At 49.9% G+C, this 11,928-nt stretch overlaps 1 protein-coding gene across 1 annotated transcript in view; it reads left to right on the top strand.

The window, feature by feature from the left end:
* The first annotated feature begins 618 nt into the window (after positions 1-618).
* EVPL (envoplakin) overlaps positions 619-11,928 on the top strand; it is a 28,834-nt gene continuing 17,524 nt past the window's right edge. The window contains exons 1-9 of the mRNA XM_077832693.1: positions 619-714; positions 1,093-1,247; positions 2,974-3,097; positions 3,953-4,078; positions 5,233-5,271; positions 6,093-6,254; positions 6,673-6,780; positions 8,834-8,929; positions 11,459-11,584. Coding sequence (XP_077688819.1) covers positions 652-714; positions 1,093-1,247; positions 2,974-3,097; positions 3,953-4,078; positions 5,233-5,271; positions 6,093-6,254; positions 6,673-6,780; positions 8,834-8,929; positions 11,459-11,584 — 999 coding nt within the window. The 5' untranslated portion in view covers positions 619-651. The remainder of the gene's footprint in view (positions 715-1,092; positions 1,248-2,973; positions 3,098-3,952; positions 4,079-5,232; positions 5,272-6,092; positions 6,255-6,672; positions 6,781-8,833; positions 8,930-11,458; positions 11,585-11,928) is intronic.

Here is an 11,928-nt window from a genome sequence, read left to right as displayed (position 1 = left end):
AGGAAGCCCAGCAGGGAGGTCTGGCTACAGACACAAGGGACCAGGTTCATTCCTGCATGACTCCAGTTATACACCGGTGAAACTGCACTGAAAACAGCTGGGTTGCATCAGCTGGAGTGATGCAGTGGCGAACGGTGCACAAGGATCCAAAAGGTGGCATTACCACAGCTGGTGATGTGAAACGTGCAGGAGATTGCAACTGCCCTAGCAAGAATCCAGGGAAATGGCAGGGGCCTTGCTTGTCCCAACAGAGCGATATTATGGCATTGTTAACTCTCCAACTCCAAAAGTCTGAATCTCACCACACCAAGAGCTGCTGTAAAACACACCAGCAGCACTTTGTATGGAAAGAGCACTCAAAAGAGACGGCAGAGGCGGAAAATGGAGTAAGACGGTTCGTGCGCAATGTTGAACTAAACCTGGGGCTGCATGGACCACTCCCCTTTGCTGCCTCGTAGACCTGAGTTTCCTGGAGCCTGAGAGAACCAGATGGTAATGGGCCTGATGAACCCACATCCGTGTGGCTGTTTAGAAGGGCTCCAGCTAGTGAGTGAGACTCACCTCTGCAAGGATGGTTTGCTTTTATCTACTTGCTTGTTTCTACTTCCCTTCAGGTCCTCGACCAATGAGCTGGCCGTGCTCGTCTCCCGCATGCAGAAGAATGCTGACCAGGTGGAAAAGGACATTCTGGAAACACAGGCCAAGCTCAAGCAGGTAACTGCTGGGCAAAGAGAAGGGTGGCAATGTAGGCATGAGACAAAGGTGCTGGTGGGGAGTAAGGACGTCAGCATTTGGCCACATGTAGTGAGCCAGCGAGATGCCATGAAATGCAGTACCAGCGACAGTTGTGCAGGTGCTTGCATCAATCATGGCATCTAGGCAATGCCTTCATGGATAACTTTGAGCCTGGATCACTTACAGATAAAAGAGGGACCTAGATGATAGGGTAGACTCACTAGGTGAGCCTGTGAAAACCAGGCATTCGGAGAGATCACACCCTGTATCAATGCTCTGACCTAGATCTCTCGATTGCAAACTAATCCTGGGATCTGGCCTGTGGGGGGCTTTGTGGCTGTTCTCTTTGGATGACAGGATATAAGTAACTACCAGCAGAACAAGGCTTTAGAGTTCCAGCAGGAGAACGCGAAAAACCTGAAGGAAGCTGAGACCCTACTGAAGGACCTCTTCCTGGATGTGGATAAAGCAAAGAGGCTGAAGCATCCCCAAGCCATCGAAATAGAAAAAGAGTGAGTGGAGAATGCATGTCTCACGCTGCTCTCCTCTGGGCTGGGCACAAAGCTGGGATGAACGGGAGTCTGAATTATTCTTAATTGAGTGACTTAGTGAGCTGAGCAAAGCAGTCGGGGTCAAGCCCTACCTCTGGCAATTATTAAGATTTATTACTGGTATTGCAGTAGCACCTGGGAACTCCAGTCGCTGACTAGGATCCTACTGTGCTAGGCTCTGTACAAACGCAGAACCAAAAGGTGGTCCCTGCCCCAAAGAACTTATGTGACTCTCTGTGACTTTGGTCACTTACTTTCTCTGCCTCAGTTTCCCCATTGATAAACTGGGAATTATACCTCCCTCAGAGGGGTTTTGCAAAGACTGAATAGTAAATGTTTATAAGGGTCTTTGAACATGGAAAGTTTTGTATAAGCTGTAAGCATTGTTGCTGTCTCAGGCCTGAAGGTTCTTGTTGTTCTCCACTCTCTAATGCAATAGCTTTTGATTAAACGTTGGTGGAACAAAGCATAAAATATCATGGGGCACATTCCCGAAAGTGCAGCCTGATATCCACACCTATGTTATGTGTGCAGGGACACAGATATTTAGACATCTGAATCCCCCTGTGTGTGCACAAACGAACCATGTGCACATGCTGCTACTGTCGTAATTGCATGTGCAAATGTGAGTGTATGTGAACAAATAACATCTAAAAGGGAACATTTCTGAGCCTCCAATATCCAGACATGTAGCAAACTAGCTACAAAGCTGAAAAATCACCACCTGGCATATCGTATTGTGTTAGTATTAATACCTCATAGCACTGTTCATTCATAGATCTCAAAGCACGTTGCAAAGGATCATTTTACAGAGGGGAGACACAGGGAAGCAAAGTGACTTGCCAAAGGTTACCCTGAAAAGTCAGTGGCAGAGCCAGGAATAGAAACCAGGTCTCCTGAGTTCCAGACCAGTGCACTGGTCACTAAGGCTAGGTCTACACTGAGCATCTTACAGCTGTGCCACTACAGCAGTGCCGTGATAAGGTACGCAGTGTAGCCGCTCTCTCCTGCCAACAAAATAAAACCACCCCCAACGAGGGGCAGTGGCTTTGTCGGTGGGAGAGAGCGTCTCCCACTGACAAAGCGCCGTCCACACTGACGAAAGTGCAGTGTAGACATAGCCACCCTGCTTTCTAAAAAGCCCAATACAACCAGTGGGAGGGCGGTTTCCCTACTGCAGCGCAAAGCGGAGCCCTGGAAAAGAGCACCGTGGGTTAAAGCTGTATAGTATAGCAGCAGAATAGCTTGAAGCACCATCTCTTACGTGAGTAATCATTTTTAACGCACTCTCCCCCTCTCTGGAATGAAAATCTGAAAGGAAAAATACTCTGTACTCCTTACATTTGGGAGTGATTTAATTTTCCTTCTCGGGAGGGATAAAAGTGCCCCTCCTGAGCTCTGTGCAAGCATCAATGCCTGCGCTCCATTCCCATGCTCCCCCTCGGGCTCAGCTCAGGAGAGAACCCCCCGAGCCAGAGAGCATCTCGGCATGTGCCACGCACCACAAGGGTGGCTGGTGGGTCAAGTGGGGAAAGCAGAACATGCTGGGTTCTCTGGGTGAAATCCTGGCTCCACAAAACTCCCTTTGAGTCCCATGGGGCTGGGATTTTGCCCTGCATTCTGTTGTAGTCACCACAGAGAATTGGCAATGAGGTGTGCATCTCGTTCCTCCCTCCCTCACATACAGCATCAAGCAGCTCCATGACCGTGTGACACACCAATGTGCCGAATACCGAGATCTCTATGAAAAGTTGAACGTTCCTGAAGGGGGTTCCAAGGTGGACTGGGCCAAAATTCTAGACCAGAAGCAGGTAAAAGCAGCAGTTCCAGCTGCTTTTTGGGGCAGACGCATGCTCTGGAAACGTCGATGCCAGCCCTCCTATATCAGCAAACAAAACAAGGCTGCTAACGTGTCTGAGATTCTATACACGCCTACCAACCACTGCCCTCTCCCTTCAGATTAGCCACAGGTGTCAAGTATGACTCCCTCCGGGGGTGGGGAATGGTATTAGTGGTTTTTTCTAACATCCCATGTGACGGGAGATATTTTTCCATTCTGAGCATTTGTTGGTGATTTACCATGCTGATCCTGTTTGTGGGGTGAACAGGCTGCCTCTATAACTAGCAGGTGCCCTCGGTGCATATTGTGGCCTTTGCTATATTGCAACGTCTGGGTGTGTGTAGCACCCACGCTTCAGTGAACTTAGACTAATTTGGGCTAAAGCCTGAGCTCTGGGACCCTCCCGCCTCGCAGGCTCCTGCCTGAGCCAGAACAGCTGCACTGCAGCTAAACAGCCCCTTAGCCCAAGCCCCGTGAGACAGAGACAGCTGGCACAGGCCAGCTGTGGGTTTTTAACTGCTGTGTAGACCCACCCATTGTTGGGCAATGTGGCATGAATATCTGCTCTTTGCCCTCTATGCATTTGACAAATAGCTGAAAAGAATAAAAGTAACCAAACATGCTTAGAAATTGGCCATATGGTCTCTTCCCATTTGAAGGGAGGCGTGAGGGTACTGGCCAGTTTCCAATTCCCAGTACCAAAGTGCAGTGGAAAGTTCCCAACAGAACCTTTTGCACTAGCCTCTGGCAGTAGGAAATTAGGGAAGGGTGTTTTCTGTCCCCTAGAGAAAAACACATGCTCACCACGTAGCTCATTTGTGTGCAGAAGCAAGTCAACGCGGGACAATATGGCCCCACTGTGCCAGAGCTGGAGAAGCAAATAGCAGAGCACAACATCCTCCAGAAGGAGATAGAAGCCTATGGCCTCCAGATCAAGAACCTCCACAGCCCGGTAAGGTACCCTCCCTCCATCTCCTACCCCATCTCCACTCATAACGCTGTGAGCCCTACACCCAGTCCTGGTGGGAATCCCAGGGATCCAACGTCTCCATTGTCATTGTCGCCTCCATTCTGTACCACGCTAACACAGCTTCTTGCAATCACAGCCACGCACAGGGCTATTGATCACGTCTGTACTGCACAAGTTAGTATATGGCACTGACTACTCTCCCACAGCCCGGCTTGGTCCAGTGCAAAACCTGGGTGGATTCTTTGGGGCCAGTCTAGTTCAAAATCCGTGCCTGGAACCTGGAGTGGGTCTCACTAAAATATCACTCCAGAATATTTGAACTGTCAAGTGGCCACCATGTGTTGAATGTCACCATGAAAAGGTTTTTTTTTTGTTTTTTTGAAGCTTTGTTTATTGTTGGCCTTTGGGGTTCAAGCCTCTCTCCGGCCAACTTTTTGGCCTTTGTTGCCTCTTCTGAGCCCTGTGAGCCCATGAGTAGGCGCCGCTGGTTGAGCGATAACCCAGCTCCATTACCAGAGATTCCTATGGAAGCAATGGGTCCTGGTAACTGTGTGCAGGATCATAGGACATATTTGCTGGGCAGGTAACCAGCGTTACTGTATTTTGTGAGAGAGGGGTGTGGTCTGTTGTTTTTGATCCCAGGCCTGGGAGCCAGAAATGCCCGTCTGTGACTTTGGGCAAATCACTTAATCAATTCACGCCTCAGCTTCCCCATTAGTGAAGTGTGAATAACAGCATCCTGCTGAGACACGGTTTAATTAAGGCCTATAAAGTACAGTAAAAGCGCTGATGGTCAGCATCTGTTAACCAGTAGCCAAACACTGAAGCGGATTGACCCAGACAATGGCATGATCCATGTAGCATTTGGGTTTGCTCCATTTGTCCTGAACAGCAGATAACATGGCTGAGACTGGGCCTGGAACAGCTCTACCAGGAGAGCTAGAAGGAGGTTTTCATTTGGTGGAGGCAGCAAGAAAGCTGCCTCAGCTGGAAGCCAGTCTGCCTACTCTGCACTATGGCTCTGGGACGGTTCTTGGGCAGTTTGCAAATGCATGTGCAAGTGTTTATCAAACCCGCAAGTTTACTGACTGCCCTGTTTTCCCTCTTCCTTTGACGGGGGCTGGATAACACCACAGAACGTAGCAGATTTAAAGAGCCAGTACAAGGACTTGCTGGTAAGAGTCTTGCTCAGTGTGATGTGCCTTGCAAGATGTGTTGCTTTGTGTCAGCCTTAGGGAAATAGGCTTGGGCTGGTTCTCTGGATATTCCAACTGGTGGGTGGGTCAGTGCCATGTCGGTGACCCATTTCTCAGGGCACGGAGGGAACGCAGCAGAGCCTGGGGGCAAAAGCCACTTTGTGTAGCTTCTTCACATCACAGGGTCTGATTTTCCCCTCTCGGGCAAATCAAGAGCAGCTTCATTGGATCCAGAAGCACTAGGCCAGTGCACGTGAGGAGAATCACACCCGTTATCTTGTTTGTGACCCCACAGTCCATTTCTCTGGAGAGGATCAAATTGCCACAAGCAGGGGATTATGGGTATGGTTTGGGAATCTGGGGGACCAAACCCCCAGATCCAAACACCCCTAGACCTTGGGGTATTCAAAATCCAGATCCAAATTTTGCAGCTTAAGCCTGTCTCTGATTAGGAGTCCAAATGGGGAATAAGCAGCTGGGGGAGAGGAGTTTGCAACTGTCCTCCCTAGTTAAAACCAAGGAAGGACAAATAGGGCAAATATCCCCCATGGTGGAAACCTTTCTCAGCCTCCCCTGAGGCGTCAACACGGCTTCAGATTCTGGTTTGACAAAAACATCCTGTTTGAAAAGAGTGAGGGAAGAGGGAATGAAAATTACATCAGATAAGAACCGGTGAGGGGCAGCTGTTTGAAAAGGCCTCTGGGGATCTGTTAACAGATGAACAATAACCAAGCAGGGAAGGGACTGGACTCTTCTCAGTGCAGATGCTGACGTCTCCTCTCTTTGATATGAATGTGCAGAAAGCCTCCATCTGGCGAGGGCAGAGCCTGGGCAGTCTGTACAACCACCTGCAAGGCTGCACCAAGGAGCTGGGTTACCTCACGGGCCAGCAGAACAAAATTCTGAAGCAGGACTGGAGTGACCAAATGGCTGACCTACCGGGCATGCGCCGGGAGTACGAGGTAAATGCTCTGCAGGCCTCTCTGTGTCTGGGAGACGGGGTGTCTCTATTCAGCAAAATCCTCCTCATTTCAGGTTGGAGGAGGATTCTCTCTAGCTGACCTCTCCCCTCCTGGTACAGCTAACCAGCTAATTAGTTACTAACCCAAAAACAACACCAAGTCACAGAGAACCCGGGAATGAAAACGTAGTTAGGACAAACTTGGCTCTGCTTCGTCTCAGCCAGCCCCATGCATGGCTGTCTCCAGCCTCCCGCCGGCATTTACACATTGCTGCTTCTTCTCTTTCCCCTGAATGCTTGTGCATTCACGTGAGCCAGGTGACCACTATTTCACACCCTGGCAACTGCCATTTCTCTGCCACACTGACTCGGGCAGCCTGACTTGTGACGCAGGCATTTAAATCCCTTCACTTCTGCAGAACTTCAAGGCTAATGAGCTGCTTAACCAGGAGGAGTATGTGAACCAGCTCCAGGATGACGGAGACAGGATGATTGAGCTGAAGCACCCCGCTGTGGAGCCGATACAGGTAGGGGACCCAGGTTGGAGCCTGCTTTCCTTCCCCCACCCGCCATACTGAGTTGCCCTCCAAGACACTGGCTCCAAAGTCATGCACCAAGGAGGGGCATGAAGCGAGGCATTTCAGAGAGACTCCCTTTGATACAAGACCCTCGGAAGGAAGAGCTGATTTTGCAAAGTATGTTCTCCCTGCCCCAGACAAAGGTCTGTGCACACAACAAAAGCTCTGCGTGGGCTAGCCAGCCCGAGCTAGCCTGAATCCAGCTCGCGCAGCTTCAGCCTGGGTAGTATAAGCCCAGCAAGGAGTCTGGGTACGAGCTCGGCTCGCTAGCTCTGCTGTCTTCACTGCTATTGTTACCCACGCTAGCTGAATTCAGGCTGAATTCACTGTTGCTGTGTAGACAGCCCTTAGATCAGATTCCTGCTTGTTGAGGCCCTTTCAAGTGAGCACTTGATGAAGGGAACTAATCTGTGTGCAACATGAGTATAACTTACATCAGCTTGTCAGCTGGTGAGGATCAAATTCGCCCCCGGGGTAAGCAGGCTCAGTCCCCATTGTTTTCAGTCGGAGTTACCCTTGCTTACACAAGGGTCTGAATTTGATCCCTACAGGACTTAACTTGCCTTGAAGTCAAAGGGAGCTGCACCTGCTTACACCAAGGCTGATTTTAACCATGTTAGCGTGAGTAAAATCATGTGAGGAGCTGCTTTATCATCCAGCCCTTCTATCTGTCGCTCTACCTGCTAACATACCCTCTGTCTGTCTCCTCAGCATGTCAGTTACACCAGGATTGCACTGCCACTGAATAACAAGTCAGTGCAAGTCACCATCAGTGCCACTTCGACACACATGCACACTCTGACCAGCTCGCACCTGCTGTGTAAATTGCACCATCACTGCTGATTTGGGGCCTCAAAAATTCTCCTGGCTGCTTTGGGCCCTATTTTTTCCAGCAAGCTGAATGATCAAATGCAGCAGAAAGTCAATCTGTTTAAAAGGCTAAATCGGGAATAGTCAACCTTCAGTCCTGAATGCTGTCTAAGCAGCTGCTCCCTTCCAGGGCAAGGGAAGGGAACAGACCTGTTGCACCAGTATGGTATGGTCTGGGGGGTTGGTTTTGTTTCTTATGGAGCAGGTTTTTCCTGTGGCTGCGCGACTGAGAACACAGTTCTGGCCGACTCTAGAAGACTCTCTTTATAAAAGCTGGATATGCTGCAGTCTAAGGGTTGAGTTTTCCTGCATAAGAGAGACAGTCTGTAAAAACAAGTCCATCCTGAAAAGATGAAAAAGGCCTTAGCTTCTAGGGTGTGGACACCAGGTAACCGAATCTGGGCTTCAGCCTCCCCCATCTGAACCCGACCAAGGCCACAAGAGAAGAGGAAGTCCTTTCCCTGATCCATGAATCAGGGAAACAAAAGTTGCTAGAGTGGTTGAAGCGAGGTCACAAGGTCCTCTTGACCTCTCACCCTTCCGTTAGAGCTGCCGTCTTCCCCTCATGGAAATCCCTTTCCCTCCCTCCCCCATGTGTGTCATTCAGCACTTGCATCACAGCATCTCTTCCAGAGCTGAGAGTATTGACCGACTGTTCCAGACCAACGGGAATCTGAGAGCAATACAGACTGCTTGCATCCCATTGGAAATCATATAAATATGATGCTATCCGCCTTCAGCCAGTCCCGAGAGAAGCAATACCCTCGAGCACTAGAGATGATGCTCATTTGAAGGGCTGTATTTTTTTTCAGAGATGACCGCAATGCTGCAGATACGGTTATGCATCTGTAATTAAACATGGGTGCAAATCTGCATCCACAACACGGGAGTCGGAGTTGAGGCCCTGTTAGCTACGGGGGCCTAAAAATGTAAGGTGGCTGTTCACTGTCTCTTGCAGGATCACGCTCTGGCTCTGAATGTTCTTTCCCCGCCGTCTCTCTTAGGGCTCAGCCGCAGTTGCTAGCTGCTGCTGTGATCTCTGGGACTTGAGGAGATGCAGAGAGGAAACACAAGGGCTAGGGGAGTTAAGACTAGAAGGACACAGCTTAGAACTGCTTCTGTCCCACTGCAGGCTCACCAGGAAGCCTTGAGGAACGAGTGGCAGAATTTCCTCAACCTCTGCATCTGCCAGGAGAGTCAGCTGAAGAGCGTGGAGAGCTACAAGAAGGTACAATGGGTCCAGCAGAAGCCAAAATGCCTTGCCACAGGGAACTTTTTGCCAGGGGGCGTGTGCAAAATTTGTCATCTGGTGGGGACCACACTCGGCCCCGGGGGCAAGCAGGCTCAGCCCCCATTGGCCCTGGACTCCAGGTCATGCCGTGGGTCTGCTGGACAATGGGAAAGTATGGGGAGCCCTGGCTTCCATCTGGTCTGGGTCAAAGTTCGACATCCCACTGGAATGTGCTGCTGGGGATACGCAGAGGCATGAGCCTCTGTGTTACCTCTCTGCCTGAGCAAGAGTGAGATTTTCTGGAGATCAGCTCCCTGCCACGCCAGCCTGTCTGCCTCACCAGCCAAGGATCCTCAAGGCTCTCCCTGCCCAAACCTCGCCTAGTAGTACAGGAACCAACTTTCAGCTTTCCCCAGGGCTGCTCCACCCCAAGACCCCGCCCCCATTCTGCCCCTTCCTCCAAGGCCCCACCCTCGCTCCACCTCTTCCTGCCCCTGCTCCACCCCCACCTCCAAGGCCCCTCCCCGACCTTGTCCTCACTCTGCCTCTTCCCACCCCTGCTCCTTTCCCTCCCCCTCCAGTGCCTCTGGCTCGCTGCTGAACAGCTGATCGGCGGTGGGTGGGAGGTACTGGGGGTGGGGGAGGAGCTGATCAGCAAGACCTGCCAAACAGCTGATCAGTGGGTGGCTGATGGGTGCTGAGCACCCCCTATTTTTCCCCCTGGAGGCGCTCCAGCCCCAGAGCACCCGTTGAGTCGGCACCTACGCCCAGCAGGCCACAATCGGGGACGTCCAGCCCCTGAGCTTGTCAGGGATGTTTCTCTGCAATGCACAGCCCCATCACTGTATGCTCACAGAAGATATTAAGTTTGCTGCTTTTTTAAAGAGTCAGCACAGTACAGCTTACTAAGTTAAGTGAGGTCAATATACCCTTCCTTTCCAACACAGCACTCAATTGGTTTGTAGTAAATGTAAAACAAGTTTATTAAACAGAAATCCTAGGTTACTTTAAGTGATATCAAGTATAAGGAGCAAAGGTAGGAAAGGAACAGACAATAGGTAAAAATATGCTTTTTAATGGCTCAGACCCAGCTTAACAACATCCAGACTTTGCTCAAGGGAGTTTATTCACCAGTCTTCTTTATCCAGTAATAGCTGGCTAGCTTTTTAGCCAGGATCCCCACAGAGTCCATGGCGCCTCATCTCCTCAGGTGAAGGATAATCCAAAATCTTTGTCTGTCCTTACAGCTCAAAGTCTGCCTTTGTTTCAAGACTCAAATTTATCCAGTCTCCTGGGGGTGGGGGCAATTCCATTTTGATTATAGTGTCCCCCGGTGTGTTCCAATGTGATGCTTTTGGCTGCAATTTTACAATGTAAATGTTTTCCTCCTGCAATCTTTGATAAAAAATGAATAGCCCATTGAATTTGGCCACACCTGGTTTGAGGTGTTGGCCTCTTTCCTTTGTCTTGAGAAAACCACCTTATCTAACCCCACCTCCCCCCGCAACATGCCTGGTTTAAACAGCTTTTAGTCACAGCCTTTAAAGCAAAATATCAGTGAGTAGCCATAATTCCACATGCAGCATTGGCACATACATTTCACCATGATATTATTGACTGGGTGGTGTTAGTTTTTAGAGATCCCTCACAAGACATATTTTGTGCCAATATCATTGCAGTGGTGTGTCGGGTGTGAATACAGAGGTGCCCACCTGTGCTCCACTAGTCCCTGCTGAAGGATCTGTACCCAGTTTAGGTTTGGCTTCAGAAATCAGAGGAGTCTTCACTGTTGATTTAAGCTTCGTTGATGGAGCCAGGTAGTTAGGATTACAAAGAGGTGGCTGATTAGACGACGCCAAAGGTTGGTAATATGTAGGGTTAATATTTCTGTGATTAGGGAGAGGTTGATTAGAGGTAGGGTAGCAATGGACAAGTCATTCATTTGACTTGTTAATTGGAGTGGCTAGAGGGATTCCATATGTGTGGTCAGTGCCGAAGCCTGAGGAAAAAGTGGCTTGACTTTGTATGAAATGTCGTTGGGATCTCGAAAAGATCTCGCAGTCGCTCACTATATTAAAAAGTGGCAGTGCAGGCTCTTCATCCCCGTTGCCACGATGGGTAAAAACAGCCCAGCACTCAAAGCTCTCAAACTCTCCATTGATGCAGGAAGGGGTGCACGCCCTGACGCCACCTGTAGGGTCACACCAGAGATCAATGGATTTGCAGGATTAAGCCAGGTCTGGGAACTTCATGACAAGGCGCCTGGTGCAATGCTATTAATCAGGGTCACTCTGGCGGGTGTAGCAGCCCTCAGTAGACGATGCATGTTCAACAAGGATGACGAGGTCAGCAGATCAGGGTTATTTAGCTGTCGTGATTAAGTTAAATGGAGTTATGGGTTAGGCTCAGGTTTGAGGATCGACAGTAGGGCTTACTTAATGAGCACAGAGGTGCTGATGCCCAGCCTTCATGGTCTCCCAGCATCTTCTGACTATCTTCTGACTATCCTTTGGCTTGTGTCTTCAGTTCCAGGAGGATGCTGACACTGTGAGCCAGACACTGAAGAAGCTGAACTTGGACCTGGATACAAAATATAGCAAGTTCAACAAAGACAGTCCCGGGGTGGTGTCTGATTTACTGCACCAGCTGGAGGTGAGGACTACTGGGGGGCTAATACAGCCGAGCAGCGTCTTGTGTCTCACTTGCAGACTGGACGCTACGACACCTTTCTAGGATCACCGTAAAATGAGGATCGCCAACTATAAATTGTGAGCAAAGCCCCCCACCCCCCAAAAAAAAAAAAAAAAAAAAGGATTGTCCCGGGCTGTATATTAATGAGTTAAATACCTGGGGAAACATTTCACTCACAGTCACTCTCATGCAGCCCCTGACCTGCAGCCATTCGGGTGCTAGAGAGCACCCTGTCTGACCTGGTGGAAAGCAGTCCCTGTGGAGGGGTTGTTACAGTAGGTAGTTTGCAGAGACTCTCCCCATAG

The sequence above is a fragment of the Eretmochelys imbricata genome, chromosome 14 (genome assembly GCF_965152235.1).
Source record: "Eretmochelys imbricata isolate rEreImb1 chromosome 14, rEreImb1.hap1, whole genome shotgun sequence".
Taxonomy (NCBI): Eukaryota; Metazoa; Chordata; order Testudines; family Cheloniidae; genus Eretmochelys; species Eretmochelys imbricata.
This window is presented reverse-complemented; position numbering and strand designations above follow the sequence as displayed.